Source organism: Phocoena phocoena, chromosome 15 (genome assembly GCF_963924675.1).
Source record: "Phocoena phocoena chromosome 15, mPhoPho1.1, whole genome shotgun sequence".
Lineage (NCBI taxonomy): Eukaryota > Metazoa > Chordata > Mammalia > Artiodactyla > Phocoenidae > Phocoena > Phocoena phocoena.
Genome location: NC_089233.1, coordinates 50,195,799 through 50,218,879, shown reverse-complemented (window position 1 = coordinate 50,218,879; position 23,081 = coordinate 50,195,799). Strand labels below are relative to the sequence as shown.

At 42.6% G+C, this 23,081-nt stretch overlaps 1 protein-coding gene across 1 annotated transcript; it reads right to left on the bottom strand.

Moving 5' to 3' along the window:
• Positions 1-19,666: 19,666 nt before the first annotated feature.
• Positions 19,667-19,802, bottom strand: LOC136134758 (thymosin beta-4). The gene has a single exon (XM_065892463.1). The coding sequence runs from the start codon at positions 19,800-19,802 to the stop codon at positions 19,668-19,670; it is 135 nt and encodes a 44-aa protein (XP_065748535.1). The 3' UTR covers position 19,667.
• Between the last annotated feature and the right edge of the window lie 3,279 nt (positions 19,803-23,081).

The following is a 23,081-nucleotide window of genomic DNA, read 5'->3' as shown; positions in this document are numbered from 1 at the left end:
AGGTTTATTCCTAGGTATTATATTCCTTTTGTTGCAATGGTAAATGGGAGTGTTTCCTTAATTTCTCTTTCAGATTTTTCATCATTAGTGTATAGGAATGCAAGGGATTTCTGTGCATTAATTTTGTATACTGCTATTTTACCAAATTCATTGATTAGCTCTAGTAGTTTTCTGGTAGCATCTTTAGGAGTCTCTATATATAGTATCTTGTCATCTGCAAACAGGGACAGTTTTACTTTTTCTTTTCCAATTTGGATTCCTTTTATATCTTTTTCTTCTCTGATTGCTCTGGCTAAAACTTCCAAAACTGTGTTGAGTAATAGTGGTGAGAGTGGGCAACCTTGTCTTTTCCTGATCTTAGAGGAAATGGCTTCAGTTTTTCACCATTGAGAACTATGTTGGCTGTGGGTTTGTCATATATGGCCTTTATTAAGTTGTGGTAAGTTCCCTCTATGCCTACTTTCGGGAGGGTTTGTATCATAAATGGGTGTTGAATTTTGTCAAAAGCTTTTTCTGCATCTATTGAGATGATCATATGGTTTTTATCCTTCAATTTGTTAATATGGTGTATCACATTGTTTGATTTGCATATATTGAAGAATCCTTGAACTCCTGGGTTAAACCCCACTGGATCACGGTGTATGATCCTTTTAATGTGCTGTTGGATTCTGTTTGCTAGTATTTTGTTGAGGAATTTTGCATCTATCCCTTTTACTTCTTTTAATAAACATTTTAATAATAAAGGAAAAACAGAATAAAATATTAAAGCCTCCTTCATTATCTGTTCCCCTCTTTTCACTCTCCTATCCTGGTCTAATCCCCTTCCTAGAAGTAACCACTGTTTGGTATGTATACTTCCAACCTTTTTCTGTATATCTATACATTCACATTTAAAAATATAACTACATACACGCATGCATATATATGTTTGTATATATGCAAATGTAAATGCATTTACAAAAGTGTGTATACAATGATAAATACATGTGAACACACACCTATAAGGGCCCTTTCACATGACTGAAATCACATACGTATTGTACTGTGACTTGCTTTTTTTCCCCAGTAATATGATACCCTTATATTCCAGAATATAGTTTGGAGGTACCATAATTATGTAAACATTTCTCTTGTTGATGAACACTGAGGGTGCTGACACTTTTTCCACTGTGATAAAAGATGCTGCAGTAATCGTTCATGTCTTTGTACACTTGTTAGTCATCCTGCTGATGAGTGTTTCTGCCTGGGTTTTTTAGTTGTAAGCAAGAGAAAACCCAACCTAAACTAGTTTAAGCAAAAAGCAAATGTATTGGCTGAGAGGGTGGATCTAGCTTTAGAATCAGCTGCTAGGGGCTCAAGAGGTATCACAGGGCCCTGTGCCCGCCCTACCCCCAGCACACACACACACTTCTGTTGCCCTCTGTGCTGTTTCGTTCCCAAGGCCTTCCTTTTCAGGGGCAAAGTGGCTGCCAGTAACTCCATGCTTTGATTCTCAAAACTCCACGTCCGTTGGAAAACAGAGGACGATTTTCCTTCAGTAACTCTAGGCAACGATCCCAGATTGTGTCACATTGACTCACATGCCCATCCCCGAACCAATTCTTGAGGCTGGAGGGATGTAATGCTTTTATTGGCCATACCTAGGCACAGGCCCCCTTGTGGCATGGACTGAAGATGAGATAGTGGAGAGATTCCCAAATTATTCTTGCTCCTGTTACTAGAAGGGGGAAGTAATGCTGTGTAGGAAGAGAAGGAAACATGATGGATTTTTGCAAGTTGAAACATAAGGGTAGAGTGTTCATTAAAAATTTTTGATAGCTACTGCCATATTGCTCTCTTAAAATTTTATCTCAATTTATATTTCCAGCACCAATAGCATCCACAATCTCTTTATGCAGACTTAAGACAATGGATATTATCAGTATGTTAAATTTTAACTGACCTGATGGCTAAAAATGCTATCTCACTTTTTAAATTTGATTCCCCTGATGCCTAGTGATGGTGAGTACCCTTTCATATGTTTAGCGAATCTTTCCATTTATTTTTCTGTGAACTCCCTATGAATATCTTTTGGTCAACCTTTGATTAGGTTTCATTTTTTTCTTATTGTTTGTATCAGCTCTTTATATATTAAGGAGATTAGAACTGTGAGCCTAAGGGACCTCACTGTAATCCATCACGTTATATACTACAAAGTGGAAATCAACAATTATTTGTCATGTGAGTGAATAAATAAATGAGTGAATGAATGATTGAGAGAGTGGGTGAATAAATGAATGTGTTAATAGTTTCGTTTGTCCTGTTTGGTACTAGGACCTGAGAAAGAGTGAAATATCCCTTTTCCAGTATATTTTTCTGGAAGTTTCCCTGTAAAGTTTCTCAGTAAGCTTTTCTGTAAGCTGTGAGAAACGTTTGAATCAAGTTAACAGGGGCACATCATTCCGCATTCCTTTTCAGACGTTTCCCTCATATTCTCTTGCCCTCACTCACCCTGTTGATAACAGCACATGACCTACTGCGTGTGATTCAGACTCACACACACATCCACCCCCTTTGAAGCATCAGCCCCAGAGCTCTGTTGAGACCCGCGTCTGCCACTGGAGTCGGCTAGTACGTTGCTGGGTTAAACATCCATCCAGGATTTCAGAGGGACTTGAGAATCATTGTTTTTGGCTGGAATCCTGGGTTTGAGGTTTCTTCATGTAGGACTCAGAAAAAGGATTTGGAAATGTTGTCTCTAATCCCAAAGTATGTATTTGGGAGGCTGCCTTCACCATTACCCACCTAATAATACAGGCTCCCGGAGCTGTTTCGCCCAAGGGCATTCACTTCTTTAGTAGACTCAAAAGGAACTGATCCAGGGGATGCAAGACCTGGGTTCCAATGCCGGTTTTGATGGGCAAGTTATTCACTGCTTGCAGCCCCGTTTTCCTTATCCTAAAATGTGATGGTTGGAATGGACAGTCTCTACATCCCTGTCCAATTCCAAAATTCTGAGTGGGATTCCGAATTCTGCTCTGCCACCAACAGTGTGTCCTCGGAGCTTTGCCCATTACTCATGAGAATGTCAACATTTGGGTAAATAGATATTTTGGGGTCAGCTCTATAAAACCCCAAAGTACGTACTGCATGTTGATTTTGGCACGTGGACAAGCCTGAGCAGAGCAGTGTCAAGCATTTCACCATGATAGCTGCTGGAAGGAAAGGCCCAGGGTGGGGCGGTCTGGGTGAACCACTTGGGATGAAGAGACTAGCCTGGGTCCTGTGGCACAGATGACCCTGAAGGAGAGGATGAGGGAGAGGCCCAGGAGTGAATCTAGGTATCCTAAAAAAATCATTAGATCCATATTGGGTCTACGACACTGTCTCAAAGCCACATTCTTGGGCAACAAGGAAAGCTGTAAATAGATCCACACAGTTATCCAAGCATAGCAGAATAAAACGACAGGATGCCAGATCAAACAGGCTCAACCAAAGTTTTGGGTGAAGTCGTTGAATGTTGCTCATGCCTTCAGAGTGGGAAACTCTGTTCAGAAGACTCACAACTGTGGGTGCTTTGGAGACAGCTCCAGGCTGCTAGGCTGGCTCTCCGCTCCCACCAGGAGCCACCTCAGCATAGAGGAACCAGAGGCAAAGACGCTTTCTAAGGGGTGGCCTTGTCCTTGGAGGACTTGTAGCATAGCTCTATTGTTACTCAAGTGAAAAGAAAACTTAAAAAGCGTTTGAGGCTCCCAAGCCTGCATGACTGAGAATTATAGTAACATGGTGGCATCTCAAAAATTTTTTTATTTTAACGTAGTTTCAAACTCCCAGAAAATTTGCAGAATTATACTGCATACTCTTTACATTCAGTGTTTGACCAGTTCTCCCTCCCACGCTTTTTATCCCCCCTCTCTCTTTTCCTTTCTTTCTTCCCTCCCTCCCATCTTTCTTCATCTTCCTTTCTTTCCTTCTTTCTTTTTTATTTCTGTCTTTCTTTCATATATACATATATATTCCTCCAGAACTGTTTGAGGATAACTCATAAAAATAATGACTTTTTACCCTTAAATATTTCAGTGCATATTTCCATATTTCCTGAAAACAAGGACACTCTCTTATATAATCATCGTGCCATTATCAAAATCAGGAATTAACACTGACATAGCACTATTATCTAGACTTCATTCAGGTCCCCAATTGTCCCTATAATGTTCTTTATAGTAACAGAAAATCCAGGATCTCTTGTTGCCTTCAGTTAACATGACTTTAGTCTTTTTTAATCTGGAAGAGCTCCTCAGTCTTTCTTTGTCTTTCGTGATATTTTTGATGAAAACAGGCCAATTATTTTGTGGAATGTCCCTCAATTTGGGTCTGTCTGATGCTGTGGAATTTCCTTTTTGCTTCATGAGCCGCCTCCTGAAGTACGAATGCCGAGTTGAGATGGGACTGGCTGCAGGAAACAGCTTCCCCAGCCCAGCAGTCTGGAGCTCATGCAAAAAAACTCCCCTTTGCCCTGTCTTGGGGGTTTCCTCACCATCCTCCTCAAGCACTGTGGTTTCTCCCCCTGCAAGCTTTGTGGGAAAGTCAGAAAATTTGCTTGTTGGCAGTTGGACTTACCATATTGTTGCCCACATACATAGTGTTGGGTGCAGCAGATAGATTCTTTGATTCTATCAGAGTCAAATAGAAGGAGCATTAAATACCTATTAAAAGGCTGGGGAAGGGATTCAGGATGTGTAACAACTTCTTTGGGAAGATAAACTTTGAGTTCTAAACAAATCTATATACAAATTAATTTCTGGAGCTTATAGAGGACTCTTTGTGGGTGGGTTTCTATTTGTTTTATGGTTAAATTTGCTCTCATATGATCCCATCTTGGACTCTACTTGGATAGGTTTCATTACTTAGGCTTTACACATAGCTTTACTCTAAATGAGTTTCCCCTACAAGTTGGTCCCATGGCATGAAGTCTGGAAATGAAAATGATGTAAACTTCCAGTGAATCTATCCATGATTTATCAAGCTCACTGACCCTGACATTTCATTATCAAATGAAGGAGGTTGGAAGAAAATGAGATGGTGTGGAATCAGAGATCTACTCCAGGTGCTTCATCTGTGACTTGACAGACAATTGAGGGCGTTCTCTGGGATTGGGGCATTTCTCAACAAACCTGCCAGTCAGCTGAGGAATTCTCTGGATGATAATCACAGAGTCAGAGTCTTAGCAGTGCAGTGATTCTTACAAATTGCAGTCAAATCTGAGAACTGTTTCCAATGTCATCCCTGAAATGAACTTCAGCAAGATCATCTGGGTATAAGGAGTGTCTCCAGTGTTAACCAATAATTAGAAGCCAACATATATAAACACTTGAATGAATAACAATTCTCAGGACACAAATAAGAGTTAAATTAGTTCTTGAAACATAATTCCAGTTCTCAGGTCTTTGGAGTCATGGGAGATTTGTATAGTTATGACTCTGTATCGTGTGAAGAACAATCTCATGTTTTAGAGGGCACTGTTGACTGTGGATATACCTCCCTTTTAATCAATCAGTCAGTTATTATTTTAGGGGTAGTGTAAAGAATACTGTTCTAGAAATCAGAAGGATGACATCCTAATCGTTACTCACTCGTCAGGAACTGGGTACTAACTGTGTGATAGACACTACGTAGCCCCTAGGGATCGAAAGAGAAGTGAAAAATAGTCCTTATTTGCAAGGAACTATAACTGTAGGAGAAGAAAAGATAAACTAAAAAAGAGATAAGTTCCTCTTTGAAGTGTAGTATGAGGCATTAAAGATAGAACGAAGCACAGAGGATCATGGAGGTAGAGATGGACAATAGCTAACTCAGCTAAAATTGGTGTGAGGAAAACTATGGCAAAAATGCCCAGAGGAAGTTATGATTGAGCTGAGTTTACAGAATGGATAGGAGCCAGGCAAATGGATGGGACAGGGAGGGTGGGCATCACAAGCAGAAGCTATAGCATATTTAGCACATAATGGTGGGCTGCTGGCTGGGACTTTGGGGGACTGTAAGTTATTCAGTATGGGTGGAGGTAGGGGAGAAGCAGGAAATGAAGCTGAAAGAATAGGAAAGGGAAAATTATGGAAAACTTGTAGATCACATATGGAGCTTGAAATGTCTTCTCAAGGTTACTCAGAGTCATCAAAGGGACTTCAAAAAAAGGCAGGGTTATTGAATGGCAGGGGTTGGAGGGGCCAGAGATTAGAGGCAGGCACAGCAGCTAGGGAACTGTTGTAATAGAATATCAAGCAGTAATAATGACCTAAACTAAGATAATGGCCCTGAGGATAGAGAAAATGGTGTAGATTAGAAGGATGTTTCAGAGATGGAGGCATTAAGACTTGGTGACTGATGGTATATGAAGTTTATGAAGAAGCATCAGTGAAAGATGACACTAAGATTTCAGCCTTTGGTGACCAGGAGGGTGTTGTTACTGTTCACTAAAGTAGGGAAACTACTAGTTGGTTTGGGGGAGAAAAAACGATGTTACATTCAGATTTTTGTACATGCAGAGTTTGACGTGCCTGAGGGACATCCAAGTGATGATATAAGAAGTTGGAGGTTGAGTACCAGATCACTGAAAGAACTAAAGTTGAAGATAAGACATTTGGAAGCTATTGGTACAGAGGTGGTAATAAAATTAATAGGACAGGGCTTCCCTGGTGGCACAGTGGTTGAGAGTCCGCCTGCCGATGCAGCGGAGACGGGTTCATGCCCCGGTCCGGGAAGATCCCACATGCCACGGAGCTGCTGGGCCCATGAGCCACGGCCACTGAGCCTGCGTGTCCGGAGCCTGTGCTCCACAGCGGGAGAGGCCACAACAGTGAGAGGCCCACGTACTGCAAAATAAATAAATAAATAAAATAAAATAAAATAAAATAAATTACTAGGACATATGAACCCAGGAAAATATGTATGGTGAGACAAGAAGGATACAGAGAACAAGCACTACAAGAGTGGGATTAGGAAGAGTCGTCTGCCAAGGTGAGGCTGAAAGGAAGCAGTAAGAGAAGTGGAGGAAAACGAGGAGAGAGGGCTCTCATGGAAGGTGGCCAAGGAGCAAGTGTTAAGGGCATGATGTAGGCAGAGATGTCTTATGGTAAAGACAAAAATGGCTTTATTGTAAGGTTTGCCAATCACAGATCACAGGTACCCTGAGGAAGACGACTTTCCGTGGATTGGTGGGGGAGGAAGCTAAACAACAGGATTAAGGAGAATGGTAGAGGAAGAGGGGAGAGTGAGTGTAGGTGAAACCATCCAGAAGCTTGTTGGAGAGAAGACATAGAAGACAGTAGCTTAAAAGAGGGCATAGGTTCTAAGTGAGGGAGAAGTAAGGGAAATATGACTGTATTTATATGCTGGAGCCAAAGATCCAGTAGAGAGAGACTAGTAGAAGTTTTAGGAGGGAAAGAGTCAAAGATTCTGCATCTAGCGAAATTATAGAACCTTGGGAAAATCCCTTCACCCCCCCTAAATTGCAATCTCTTTTCAGTTTCCCTTTTTTTTCAACAGTACACTTTGGTGATGTGTTCCACATTGGTAAGGTAGATTGCTTCGTTTCTCTCAATGACTGCATATTATTCCATTGTATGGATTACCTGTCATTTATTTAGCTGATTCCATAATGATGGGTCAGTTGGGTTAGACGGTTTCCAATATTTTTCCTGTTATAGGCAATTCTGTTCTATGTCATTTTGCACATGTGCAAGTATATTTATAGAGTAACTATCTAGAGATGCTATTGCTAGGTCAAAGGGTATGTGAAATTTTAATGTGGGGATATTTGAATTTGAACAGGTTTGAAGATACTCAGAATGAAGGGCGATTGGTTTAGACCTAATGCATCACCTGATTATTCACTAGGGAAAGTAGGATAGACAGTAGGATGGGAAGCAAATATGTGGCCAAACCTCTGTGGACTTTCAGTCCAGTAAAACAAAGATGTGAGTCAGGACAGAACTAGACAAGAACATCACTCTTCTGTGACGCCATGGCCATTGTGTGGCCAGCACTCCTGAAGATCCCTAGCCTATGATATGTTCCATGAGGTTGCACCTGAACTTTGTATGCCAGATGTCCAACTCCTAGGAAAAGCTTGGCATTTTCCCATGAAGAGGGGAAGTTCTATCAACTCCTACCTTAGGAGCTTGTAATCCCAGGCAAGTGGCCTCTTTAAAGCCGGGTCTTGGATTAAGCTATAACATAGGAACTTCAGGGTGAAAGAGCAAGTTATGAGACTAGATAAGTAGCATATCAAAGCCAGAGCAGTAACAATGAAACCAGTCTCCGTCAGATAAGAGCCTGGTATATCTGCAGCTCCATTCTCCACCTCTTGTCCCTTAACATCAAAGAGATGAGATAGACAATTCAAGAACTGGGTGTCATAAAATCAAGAAGGTGTCCAATCCCTTGCAATCTACTCCCTATGGAGCCCCAAACCATAATTACGTTTCTGGGGCCAGAGTCCCCCAATACCAGATGATGTTCCCATGAGGAATTAGGTGTTTGTTTCAACAGGGAAAGATAAATCTAAGACACCATGTCTGGTAGCAGGGCACTCCCTTCTCCAATCTCCTGCACTGTAATATATGAGGCATTTTCCTGTGTGTTAACAGATAAGGTCGAGGAGAAAATGGGGCTGGAGGAGAATATTCACATCCCCCAGAGAAGATATAGGAAAGTAGAGTGAAGAAAGCTATGGCCACCCATTCACCCATATTTATTCCTTTATCAAAAAGCACTGGAGGTGGATGTCTCTTTACCTGATTTAATGTTTCTGCAGTTCAGGAACTGCCACTTATAGCAGTTAAGTCAGAGTCGTGGGTTCTGGACCCAGCTCCTCTATTCTCTGGTTGAGTGACCATGGAATTAATCCACTGAGGCTCAGAGTCTAAGTTTATAAAACAGTAGTAATAACAGTATACTTATCTCAAAGATAATATGGGTAGAGACTTGACATATGGCCTGGCACATATGATCTAGTTAATAACTGTTAGCTATTACCATTAATAAGAATCCCACAGCACCAGGTGTGTTACAACTTGTTTTGTACCAAAGCCAGTATTATAGTACCTATTGTTACAAACCCTCGGACAGCATCATGTCTATGGATTCTTCTCCCCGGATCATGTGTGGCTTCTGTCTGTGCAGACATGGCCCAGGAAATTACGTGGCAGGAAGATACAATGCATTTGCAGAGCTGGGAGTTCGGCTAGTGGTTTTTAAAGTATGTTCCTTGAACCGGAAGGATCAGTATCACCTGGGAATTTGTTAGGACCTACTACAGACCTACTCAAGGCCCCAGGTGATACTGAGATCACACTAAAGTGTGAAAACCACTGAGCTAGACTCTGGAATGCCACTGAACTTTCCTAATAGACACAGGAAGAGTTGAGCGGAAGAAGAAATCCAAGATGGCATGCCTGTAGTTCACAGCCAGATTGGGGTGAATGGCTTAACAATCTTGCCTATTCTTGAATTCTCTCTGCTATGGCTGGGAACAGCCTGTAAAGCTGCAGACATTTCCTTTTCTCTTTCTCTCCCCACTTCTCTCCCACAAGACACAAGATAGTTCCTGCCCAGACATCTCAGATTACCATTTTTTTTCTCAAAGCCAATTAAAGGTCTCTAATCCCTCCTGTGTTTACCTAAAGGATGAATTTGATCGGAAGAGATGAATGGGAAGGGCAAAATCCTAGAAGGGCTTTTTGGGAAAGGAAGTTTCTGCTCCAGTGGTGGGAACACACCCTCTCTCACTAAGCTTCTTATGAACTGGGGAATTTTTTGAATTACAACTTCCATCCAGCCTGACTTTCATCTCAAGCCCCCGACTGTGCCTTCAAAGGCAGTGTCTGACTTTATCCTTAGTATTAATACTTCGGAGATATTTTTTCCCCAAGGATAGCTCAAAGATCCCCAAAGTAATAGTTTGAATCATTTGAATTATTCCTTTTTGCAGGTTGAAAGGAGGTGGATATCAGCAATTTCTTATGATTAAGCTTAATATATGGACCAAAGAATGCTTATCTGTGACCCATCATTCTGCGTTACTCAGGTTATTTTTTGAGGACTTCTGGGCATAGATCACCTCCTTTGAGGGGCCACCTAGAGTTGTCACTTTCTGGCTGGAGTCCTTATATAAATAATTTGACCTCCCAAGTCTCACTTTCCTCACCTCTAAAGTAGGGATGCTATTACCTTCCTTACAGGTTGATGTAGGATTAAAAGGGAAATCGTACATGGAGTGTCTGGTGTGGTGCCCTAATTCTAATTGGTATTATTGCTTTAGTGGCCTTGTTCAGTGAAGCTGGAGGTAGCACTCTTGAAATTCGTATCTGTACCTCTTCTGCTATGTCTTAGCTCTGTTCTGCACGTGTCTATGTGGTGATCTTCCAAGCCATAATTGTTACTCATCTAGAAATAAGGGGTCTGGACTTTTTTTTTTTTTTAGGCCCATAGACAGTATGCATCGTTATGAGATGGTAAGAAAGTGAAATATTTTTTCTGCCTTAAGTAAACGTTATTATTCTTCGTTTCAGAGAAGGGTTGGATGAATTTATTTATGTGTTTTGGAATCTCAGTAGGAGAAGAGAAAGCAGCCCAGTAAATGAAGGCAGAAAGTTCTCCCCTCATCATTAACTGAACTGTGCAACCTCTGAGTGTCTCTGTTTTCCTGTCCTGCACAGGAGGATTACATACATGCCTCAACCTACCTCAGTGAGGATGGAAGTGATAGAAAGAGCTAGTGCTTCATGAAAGTGCTTTGAGCTTTGGAAGCAGAGATGTTGTATAGATACAAGGTGTTATTACATTACACAACAATGATCATTTTTCTTTGGCAATAGTCATGACACCAGGAAAACTTATCTTCTATTACAGTTCAAAAGCAGAATAGAAAGAACAAAGTGTTTTTTTTTGTTGCTGTTAGTTTGTTTGTTTTCAGTAGAACCATCATCACCCCAGACATGTTTTGGAAGGTGTAACAAGAGTATTCTCAATGGCCTTCAAGAGCTAGGTTAAGAGTTCCCTGCACTTGGTTCTTCCTCCCCTACACAATGGTAAGAGTCCTGACGGATTGTCTTTCTGGCTAATTATTAGATGTTAAAAAGGTAAATGAGAATCTGATACCCTGTAAGTTGGACTGTTGACAAGAGACACTGAATTTTCAAAGGTGGGCATTGATTGGAAATTTGCATGTGTTCCCAGCCAGTCTTGTTTATGGAGACGTCCTATTCTTGGAAGTAGACAAGGAGCAGCAATTCAACGTCCCCATCGATAAAATGGCTTGCCTTCCGCAGCTAAAATGTTCTGTGGCTTATTCGTAAACTGAGAGTTGAATAATGATGGGTGTATGGGGCCATGCACGAGCAAAGAACTGGGAAGCTTCACTTTCCTTAATGTGAAGCTGTTTGTATTTGTAGAGAGATGGGGAAAGTGATGTTTGAATGGGGAACTGGAGTCTGGGGGCTCACCTTTTTTTCTTGTTAAGTTAAAGTGCTTGTAGCTTTTTGTTTATATCAAACTATGCAGCTGAAACTCATGCACATAAGGAGAGAAATCCTATAGAACTGCCAACAAAAAATATTTACTGACTCGGGTTCTTTGCCAATTTTTGCCACTCACCACTAGAGGATCGGCAGACTGCTGAGAATAGATATGTATTTTGAATACTTTCCTCCCTTAAAAACATTCCAGCCATTGCCACCGATGCCCCACTCATGGGGCAGTCACCCTGTGGACATTCCTTTTTCTCCCCTCTCTCTTTATTCTCTCTCTCTCTTTTTTTCTTCCTTTCTCTCTTTTTTAAATTGAAATATAGTTGACATACAGTATTATTAGTTTCAGGTGTACTATGTAATGATTTGATATTTGCATACACTACAAAATGACCACCATGATAAATCTAGTAACCATCTGTCTCCATATAAAGTTAGTACAATATTATTGACCATATTCCTTAAGCTGTATATTATACCCCATGAATGTTTATTATCTAACTGGAGGTTTGTACCTCTTAATCCCCTTCACTTATTTCTTCCCCCCCCCCCCGCCCCCGCCCTCCCTTCTGTCAATGTGGACAATCTCTGTTCTTCCTTAAAAGTAAAACATTGTAAGGATGGCCTCGTCTTTTTCCATTCTCTTTCGCCTTGTCTGTTCATTACCATGATTTCCTGTTTACATTCAGAGCCCTAGTTTTTGTTTTTAAGGAGTTACGCACAAGCATAAGCAGATCTGAAAAAAACGCTCGACCAAATCTATGCTCGTTCTGACCATGTTCTTTTATCTCTTGTGGAGAAGACAGGCAATCAGAATTTCTAACTGGAAGTGATAAGTCAAGCGAAGGAAAAGTGAATTAATACCCTCGCTAGCTAACCCCAAGGCAGATCAAGACGGAAAAATTCCATAGTTATATCATTTGATGCCTGCGAGATGGTAATTAAAATTTTTTGTTTTACATTTTTAATTTGACAAATACCAGTTTTCTTGTATGAGTCTAAACAGATTGTGGTTTCCAGAGGCAATTTGGCAATTTGGCATAATATATATAATGTATATCTACATTTGTAAAGCAGGATTTGGCATCTTAGCTTGATTAGAGATACAGGAACTGAATGCTGAGAGGTGATCAAGTGAACTTGGCTCCAGAGCTGCCTCTCTCTTTACAGGTTTTGGAAACACCTCACGGCTGAAAGAGTTACGTGGCCAGAGCACAAAGCTTGAGTTAGTACAACTATTTCAGATGTCACTGGAGGAGTTGAACTGGGAGCTGTTGCTTTTACTGTTAATAACATCTAGCTTCAGATGCCCTGGTAACGCAGGCTGGGTGCCATTGCTGTTTCACCAGGTTTCCTGAATGCACCTAAGACAGAAGAACTAGTTATACTGTCTTCGGAATCACGGCAATTTATAGGTGGTAGCTCAGCCCAAACCAGCTTTCCTTCTTTTCATGCTGGTTTGAGCTGTTTTCCTTCAATTCAGTCTTTCTTTTATCCTCAGAGACAATAAAGCCGTAACTCAAGGGTCTGGGGGGGGGGGGGTTCTGTTAGTTTAGCAGTAAGTGTAATCCGGGAGGAGGAGACTTGACATGGGAATGCAGTATTTGTTCTTGGATAGAGCCTCAGTTACATCCCTGTCCTGCCACCCCTGGAAGCTAGATGGCCTTGGGCAATGTCCTTAGCTTCAGAGTTTTCTCACCTATTAAATGGGCTGATGACAATAGGACAGTTGTGAAAGTTGAGTTAATTGACGTACAGCACTATTAAGTTTTCCATAATTGTTCGCTAGTGTTACTATTGATTCTACTGAGAAGTTGAAGCTGAGTAACGTATTCATGCCAACCTTAATTATCAGAACAGGAGAAAGGAGCCTTGTGAAGATGAATTTGGAAGAAAAATTGTTGTCCAATATGACAAGAAACCGTGTTATTTTCTGTTGTCTTTACTCCTTGGTGTCATTGGAAACCACATCAATTTTGGGGGAATGTTTCAGAGTAAACCAGTCCAAACTTCACCATTTTCTATACAAGTCATGATTTCACTTTTTTTTTTTTTTTTTTGCGGTACGCGGGCCCCTCACTGCTGTGGCCTCTCCCGTTGCGGAGCACAGGCTCCGGACGCGCAGGCTCAGCGGCCATGGCTCACGGGCCCAGCTGCTCCGCGGCATGTGGGATATTCCCGGACCGCGGCACGAACCCGCGTCCCCTGCATCGGCAGGCGGACTCTCAACCACTGCGCCACCAGGGAAGCCCTCCATTAATAATTCTGGAGTAACTCATGAATGGCTTCTTCAGTGACTCTCAGAGAATGCAGTCCTGACAGCTCTAAAGTCTACATTCTAAATTTTTGAAGCACAAGCATTGTTCTAGAACCTGAACGATGATCAATTCTAGCCCCTTGTATTATGATGTATATACATGCCACCTCATCCCTCATCCTGCCGCTTATACACGTGAACTTAAACATGCTTAGACCATCTGGGCATTCTCCTTACCTGATCATTTGGAAAGTGTCCCTGCCATCTGGGTAAGGTCAGGCCATTTGGATGTCTTCAGATGTGTATCTTGGTAGGACAGCAGTGTTGATATCCTTCGAGTATTTACTGAACAATTACATGAAAATCTCAATTTTTATTTCCAAAGCTCAAAACGAGCTAAAAGTTTTATAAGACATGATTTTATAAGAGACACAAAGACTGTACAAAACCATCTTTAGCAAACATCTAGATTCTGTGAAATATCTGTACCCACATTACATTTAATACAGAGGCTATTAAATGACTTAGATCTTTATTGTTTCTTAATATTATGAATGTAGTCCAAAATCGTTTTAAAACATTCTTAAAGTTGCCTATAAATACTTCCTAGTTCATATTAACACAGAATTTTTTCCTTCTGGCTATTTTACTTACAGACATCATTTCATTTATTTTCTTAGGATTCTGGTCTATTTATGACTGGGCTGGTCATTTCCACAGTAAACTCTTCTCTGGCGAGCCTTTGGTTCATCAGCTATATAGTTTAATAGTTAACCCAGATTTAATTCACTTTGTTAATTTAAAAAGAATTAGAACACAATAGAGTTTAATAAACTTTCCAAACCCCATTGAACATCATTTGCTCTTTTCTGTACAGTACAAAAGGGACCCCAGCACCTTGTCATGCCTCATGGTCATCACTAATGCAATAATTGTTACCACATTGCAGAAGTGTGACCACGCCAGCTCATAACACGCCACACACATTGATGTCCATGTGCTGAATATCCAGCAAGCTCAATCTTTGATTCTAATCAGAAGAGCTGCTTCCTATTCATATCTAATTATCTTAATTGCCACTGCTTCCCATTATGCCACATAAGTAGATAAGAATACATTAGCTAAAAATTGTCAACTCTACTATGTAACACAGATCAGGCATTTTATCACATTGTTCATGAAAGTGTGGGAAATGTATTTGCTAGTTGTTGTGTTAGGAATCCAAAGACATTTCAGGGAAGGAGTGCCAAATTTCAACAACCTGAGCTGTGGAGTGTTTGTGTCTTCTTCCTGTGCAAATATTCCATCCTTAACTGGGCAACTTTCAGGCTTAGGACGTTGCTGTCTTTGACTGTCAAGTGATGGCTTTGGGTCTGACTCCAGTGGGTGCTCCCCTTTCTGGCCTTTATCTATTGAAGAGGGAAGTTACTTTTTTGTGTGAGCTCCGTCAAGAACCAGCAGTTGAGTTTAATAGATCAGCTGCCTCATTTGGGCAGCGGCAGAATTCAGACATGTCTGTAGCCATCTCATGTCAACCCCAAAGTTAATAGATTCATTACAAACAAGTCTCTTGGTTTTAGTCAAAATAATTCAGTTTCCTTTCTGGATAAAAGAAGTTTTAGTTAATTTACTTTCTTTCCTTTTTTGTTTTACCTTTACTTTCCTTCCTATCAGCCCATCAAAACTTCGGTCCCTTCTTAACCCTAATTCAAACATCACTTCAGAAGTTAACACATTCGAGTTCCAAAAGCAATGCTTTTAACTTCTGTCCTGTGGTCAATAAGGGGGCTAAGTCGATGTATAAACAGTGTCAGATGGTGTCTCACACATGGCACTTAAGAAACCTTACCCCTGATAGTGCCTTGACCTCGGGCCCTCCGACCAGGCCATCTCGGTGACACTGTACAGGGAGCCATCAAAGAAAGGACTTGTGCGGTCCCGGGACCCTGACAGCCCGGCCTTGGGGAGAAGGTGCTGACGACGGGCCCAGCTTGGGCCTGACGTGGCCACTGAGCAGTTTTACTTCAGCTCGTGACCTGACTGGGGAGAGGCAGGCTCATTTTTCTCCTGCGGGTCCATTTCTCATCTCACCTGCTTCTCAGCTGATGGAGAAACTTTGCAATTGGACCCTGATGGATTCAGGGGTGCCTTTCAAGGAAGCTCAAGGAAGGCAGGCTCAGAACTTGGGAGGCTCTGAGTAGTCTCCAGGGATAGCAAGGTGACCATCTACTGAGCAGAGCAGCATTTTGATGTAGTAAAAGTCCTACAAACGGTGTCTACGGCAGACACGGCTTGTTTCCTGGAGGCCCCTGGCAGGTGGTTTTGGGGCACACTGAGAGCTTCTGGTGTCTCTGTCTCAGGGTGTCCTGTGACCTTCAGGGTGTGCATTGCCTGTTTACAGGGCAAACGCCCTCAGGAGGGGGGTTAGTGAATCAGCACCCAGCTTTTTGCCCCTCAGTGCATAATTCTAGGGTGTGTTCTATACAGCCCTTGCAGGGGGGCCTGGGGTTGTACTCCCAGTTTCCCACAGCAACCCACTCACAGACACACTGTGTATTGGCTTTCTTTACCTTCCTTGTGTCCCTGCTTCCCTCTCTCTCACTTGTACTTCCTGAGACACTTCCCAAGTAACCTGCCTGCACCCAAGGCTTTTCCTCAGGGCCTGCTCGTGGGGAAACCCAAACTCTGCCAGAGTCAGATAAAAATTAAGTTGTCATAGCAAAAAGAATTTAAGGGACCCATTGAAAGCTCTATCTCCACCAAGCTGATACCCCCGTGTCTTGGTTCGGATTCCCCAGAAGCAAACGCTAAGATGAGGATTTCATCACAACTAGTTTATTTGGGAGATGATTCCAGGAAATGCTTGCAGGGGAGTAGGGAAGTGAGACAGGGAAGGGATGGAAGAGATAAAGTGAGTGTTATCAAGCCGGTTACCAGTGTGGGCAGCTGGAGCCCAGTCCTGCGGAGGCACTTTGCCTCTGGAACACTGCAGAATGTGCCTCCGAGTCAGCCCACTGTGGGGGTGAGAAAGCTGCCGAACTGACCCACCACTCCACCACCTCTTCATCCACCAGTGATCGCGGGCTGCTTCAGGGATGACTCTCCAGCACATCTGAGATGACCTGCACTCGGGCTGACCATGATCTTGTGGCCAGAAAAGAAGCCCTCGGGAGGAGAGCCTCAGTTTGCCGTATAGAGGTAGATGCTGAGGGAATTTGGGAAGGGCACCAAAGGCCCTGCTACACACACAGCGACTCTAAACACCTACGGATATGTCTCTGAAAGAAGAGAAAATGCAAAGGAGATACTCATTTTCTCATCTAACAAATGTTTGTGAAGTCCTCTTTATGCAGAGGAAGGTGGCCTCGCTGGGGTGTGAACACTTCTCTCCTGTTAGGAGCTCCACGGTAGCCAGCATGGAGGGGCAACTGTTTTTAATTTTTTTTTGATGTGGACCATTTTTAAAGTCTTTATTGAATTTGTTACAATATTGCTTTTGCTTTATGTTTTGGCCGCAAGGCGTGTGGGATCCTAGCTCCCCGACCAGGGATCGAACCTGAACCCCCTGCACTGGAAGGTAAAGTCTTAACCCCTGGACTGCCAGGGAGGTCCCAGGAGGGGCAACTTTTAATCCTGATGTGACTTCTTGAGTTCACGGGTTGTCATACACACCGTTGACCTGAGAGTTAGGAAACGTGTGTCCTTGTCCCTGCTCTGCCCTTGACAAGCCATGTGACCTTGGAGGAGTTGTCTTGCCTCCCAGGACCTCAGTTTCTTCTAGTGTTAAATGAAGGAGCTGGCGTTAAATGTTCTGGGGGCCCTTCCTGCCTGAACTGCAGTAGCCAAGGATCCATGTGCAGAAGTGGGTGTGGTCACAGGGCTGTGCTGTGTGGGTCATTTGCTGTGAGCAGCCTCTGGTCTGGAGGCATTTCAGGTCAAGGGAAGTCTGACCCAGGAGAAATGTTGGAGCTAGAAACTTATTTTTATAATTAATAGCAGTGACACTTAAGGAAGCACCATGCCTTGTGCAAGCTCACCCAGCTAATTAGGTGGCAGAATTGGAGCCAGAACCTACTTTCCTATATCTCAATTGATGGATCTTTCTATTAATCCATGAACCATACTTCTTGTGTCAAACTATAAGGAATAAGCCTTCCTAGATGGTGGATTAATGGCTAAAGAAACACACTTGATCATGGAATTGAAAGACATCTTCATTTAAGGGCTTCACCCAAACCTCAGAGGCTATAAGCTCCTTAGAAAAACTCTCCTGCTGAACTGGTTCTATGTGCTACCCATAGAATTCTGAATCTCACCTGTAGGGATTGCTATCAAGTGGACAGGTAGACCGAACAAGTGGATTAAAAAGATCCAACCTTACCATGAGTGCTTGGGTCAGTAGATATCACCTGTGTTATTTAGCCTTAGTTGATCTATATTCAAGGTGGCAGGTTGGTAATAGTGATAAGCAAGGAAAGGGAACAGAATTGTGGAAAGAGGTGGGGGAATCCAGACTCTTTAGAATGTGAAACGAATTTAGATGTGAATTGAGAACGTAAAGATGTACCAGCACTGCTTCCTGTGTGAACACATATGTGTTCATTCATTGAACAACCGTCTAGGTGGTGACACCTTTGGCATCCCATAGGACTGAGTTTAGGTTGGTGATCACAGGGTGAATTACAGGTATTATGCAAATCACTGCCTATTTTCTGGCCTGATCTTCATATATTACATCCTGTCCCATCCTAGTAAAATGTTAAGCCTTGGAAAATCCAGCACAGTAAAAGTCCACTCTAGACTCTTGTGTGGTTCACGGACCACCTTCAGCAACATTACTTTGCGAGCTTGTTAGAAACACAAAATAGCGGTCCTGACCCCAGACCTACTACATCAGAATATCTGCATTTTAACAAGATCTCCAGGAGATATGTTAAAACTTGAGAAGCACTATTGCAGATGTGAAGTGCTGTTCAAAACAAGTGGGTACTTCCTTCAGTGGAACCACTGAAAAAACTCTCAGCCAAAAATAGACCACTTAAGGAGACCTTGCAAACAAGTGGAAAAACTGAATGTAATTCAAATAAACGATACAATGGCTTCATGTTTAGTGCTGTTGTGAGCTAATATTGAAACAATACTAAATCAAACACAGAGCTTTTGAGAAAAACCTGCTTTAGTTTTTTTTTTTTTTTTTTTTTCAGGTGTAAAGGTACGGGAAGATGTTATTTATAGTTATCCCTTAGTTCATTCCACAAAGGATAGATAGACATGCTGCTATGAAGTATAACAGTTATTAATGCAGAGAAAAACTCAGTACTGGTCAAGCGCTGCTGTGATGAAAGGTTTTTATTCCATACATGAAATAGAAGGTCTCAGAACCATCAAATTCCCACCTTATCTTTGAACCCACAGAGGTAACTGTCAATCTCAGTTCCAAAACATCCCTCAGCCTTTTTTTGTTGTTGTTTTATTTTTTTAAATACATCTTTTTTTTTCAGGTTTTAAAACTTTTTATTTGCATATTAAAAAATTGTGCATTCCAATAATTAAAATCATTTGAACAACAACAACAAAAAATGGCACTCTGATTAAACTGCATTTTACAGCCCGCAGGACACCTTGGACCGGCTTGCTCTTTACTGTAGATTTCACTGTCGTCCCACCCAGCCTCCTTCACCAACATGCAAGTTCTTTTCCTTCCCTGCCAGTGAGACAGGCGGATGGGAGGCAGGCGCAGCCTTCGTTGTCAGTAGTTCTCCATTCTTTGATGTGAAAAAGGGCAGCACAGTCACTTAAACTTGATCCAACCTCTTTGCATCTTACAAAGTTAAACAGCTAAAAGAAGTAAAATAAGAAGGCAACGCTCGTGCAATGTACAGTGCATATTGGCGGCGCACGCCTCATTACGACTCGCCTGCTTGCTTCTCCTGTTCAATTGTTTCTTGTGAAGGCAGTGGATTTTTCTCTTTCGTTTCTGTTTTCTTCAGTTTCGACTTATCGAATTTCTCAATCTCAGCCATATCGGGTTTGTCAGACATGGCTGCAGAGGAAGCGGAGCGAGTTACGAGCGAACAAGGTCCGACCTGCGCAGTGGTCGCCGCCGAGTGCCTCAAATACATCTTTATTGGAGTATAATTGTTTCACAAAGCTGTGTTAGTTTCTGTTGTACAACAAAGTGAATCAGCCATATGCATGCATATATCCCCATATTCCCTCCCTCTTGAGCTTCCCTCCCACCCTCCCTATCCCACCTCTCTAGGTCATGGCAAAGCACAGAGCTGATCTCCCTGTGCTATGCTGCTGCTTCCCACTAGCTATCTATTTTACATTTGGTAGTGTATATATGTCCATGCTACTCTCACTTCGCCTTTTTTAGTAGGGAATCTGAGATGTTTGTAAAGAATGGAGGTTAGGTCTGGCTTTTTGCTTTCTTTTTCAAAGACTCTGAAAGGAATCATTTACAAAACAAATTTCGACTAAATACACTTTGTTGGGAGAAGTGGTGATATTTCTAAAGAGAACAAACTTTTAAAAGCAACTTGAAAGATTTGAGAAGCATCCTTTCATTGGTAGGTTTCAACAGATTGATTACAAACTATTTTATAACCACGTGAAAGCAGGCAATTGCCTGTTGACTGCTAGGCTTGGACGTGGCACATGGTCACTTCTGCTGTGTTTCACTTGCGAGAGCAAGTTCTGTGGCCAATCCTATGTTCAAGGGATGGAAAACAGACTCTAACACTTGATGGAAGAAACTACTAAATCACATTGCATGGGAGGGAAATAATTGGGAGAAATTTCACAATCCAGTTACCACATCAGGATAGACTGATTGCTGTAGCAAACAACCCCCAAATCTCAGGATTTTAAAACAGTAGAGGTTTATTCCTTGCCTTTATTACCATCCAGTAAGGGTGGGCAGGGGAGTGGGGGAGGAGCTCTGTTCCACACAGTCACTCAGGAACCCAGGCTCCTTCTGTCTAGTTGCTGTGTCATTCAAGGCCACGGAGCCTTCCACCAAGAGTTCTGTTTCCAACCAGTAGATGAGGCAAGAGGTCAAATACGTAGAAGGAACATCTCCTACTCATCTCAACCTGGAGGTGTCATACATATCACTTCTTTCCCCTTTCTCATGGCCAGAACTGGGTCACATGGCTGAATAGAACCACAAGGGAGGCTGGGAAATGTGGTCCAGCTGTGTTAGGAGCAAAAGGGAAGATGGTCTGTTGAACACCTGGCCAGACTCTGCTACAGCTACAGACTCTGTGACTGAAGAACATGTTCCAGAAGAGGCACCGGGACACATTTCAAAATGTTGACATGTGACCCTGTGTGGTGGACAAAGTTTAGAAAGACAAGGTCATAATTAGGAAGGGAAGACAGACCCAGGTTCCTGTGTAAATACCTGGGAGATCAGGGCAGGAGTCTGGGGAAGGGTTTGGAGAGACTTTGTACCGGGTGGGAGCTTTGGGGCAGTGGAACTTTAATAGGAGGAGACAGAAGTGAAGGGCATAGAAGAGCGTTGAGCCACATGGGGAGACTAGGTTTGTGTGCTTGTTTGACATTGTTGCCTCTAGTGGGGCCTAAAGTCGATGCCTTAACGTGGGTCGCCTCTGTTAGTGCTGGTTAGAATAATGTACCCCTTAGGGCTACATTAAAAAGTTATGCTCGGCGCCTCATTTGCACCTTCAAAATATGCGCATACATGTGCAGGCCAGAAAAGGCTGCGCTCAGAACATGCATTCTTACGTGAACTGCAGGTAATTGCACAAGCAAACAGGAAGTTGCGTAGGTATGCAGGCAGCTGCCCGCTGGAGAGCTGTGTGTTGGCACGGGCAGGCATGTGTCTTGTTCGTTTGTGTATGATTTTAAAGGATTCTGCAGAGGGGAGGGAGAGAAAGCAGGCCTCTGGGCATCTGCTTCTCCAGCTACAGCTGTCCTTTGTCCTTCTCAAGGTTTTCTTTCTGGGCAGGGCCAAGTTCAGGGCCTGTTTGTGGCTGTAGGAAAATGGTGCATTTTCAAGGTCTTTTTGGGAGCATTCATGCAGGGGGGTTTGGCCTGAAAGTTTGTGTCCCCCAGACATTAACGTGTTGGGACCCTCAAGCCCAGTGTGATGGTGTTAGAAGGTGGGGCCTTTGGGAGGTACTTAGGTCCTGAGGGTGGAGACCTCATGAATGGAATCAGTGCTCTTATAAAAGAGGTCCCGGAGAGCTCCCAGGCCTCTCCCACGAAGTGAGGACACAAGAGGAGTCTGTGACCTGAAAGAAGGCCCTCACCTGACCATGCTGGCACCCTGATCTTGGATTTGCAGCCTCCAGATCTGTGAGCAGTAAATTTCTGTTGTTCATAAGCCGCCTTGTCTGTGCTGTTTTGTTACAGCAGCTGGACGGGCTAAGACACAGGGTTTGCAGGTGGCCGTTTGGACGTGCATTAGTTCTGTGCTGGGAGTTTGTGGCTGTCTCTTTCGCTGACCGCTGAGCTGCTGAATAAACTCTTCCCTTGAAATTCTCTTTTCTGGGATCTCTGTGTCCTGGTTCTCCTCCTGATTCTGCTGGTCACTTTCCTTTATTTACTGTCCTCTTCCTTCTTTTGTCCCTCAGATGTTTCCTGTGAGTCTGTCCTTAAACATCTTCTAGCTTTCTGGACCAGCGCCGTCCAGCAGAACTCTCTGCAATGGTGGAAATGTTGTGTATCTACGCTGTCCAGTACCATAGCTGCTCACCATTGAACACCTGACATGTGGCTAGTGGGCCAGAGGAACTGAATTTTAGATTTTATTTAATTTAAACTTAAATAGCCATAGGTGGCTGGTGGCTGCTGTATGGTAGCCATAAGCTCTAGAACATTCTTTATGGGAAATAATGTCTACTATAGTGTCAAAACTATCCACCCATTATTACCTGTCTGAATCTCTTGCTATGCGCTTTCTGGACCTATTTTTACGACATCTCGACCTGGTTGGTTTGTGGTCTCGTCAAATGCAGTGTGCCTAATGTTTAACTCTTTATCTCTATCCACAAAACACATTTTCTCCTGGCCTTCTTCCTATCACTTTACGCTTGTTCATTTTTTAGAACCAGTTATGATCATACCGTGTCATTCATATATCATCATTGAGGTGGATCCAGGTTTTGGAAAACCTAAACTTATACAAATCTAGGGGATACTCCATAAGAAAAAGAATGCAACAGTGTGAATGCAAAATTAGATTCAGAGCATTGCAGGAGCCTGGGAAAGTGAGAGAGGTATCCCTGAAACTTAAGCCTTATTCCCTTTACTATAAACTGGCCCCAGTTTATCATTAGAATATTTTAGTT

Coding starts and splice junctions, on each gene's coding strand:
- LOC136134758 (XM_065892463.1), bottom strand. CDS start 19,802: ATGTCTGACAAACCCGATATGGCTGAGATTGAGAAATTCGATAAGTCG.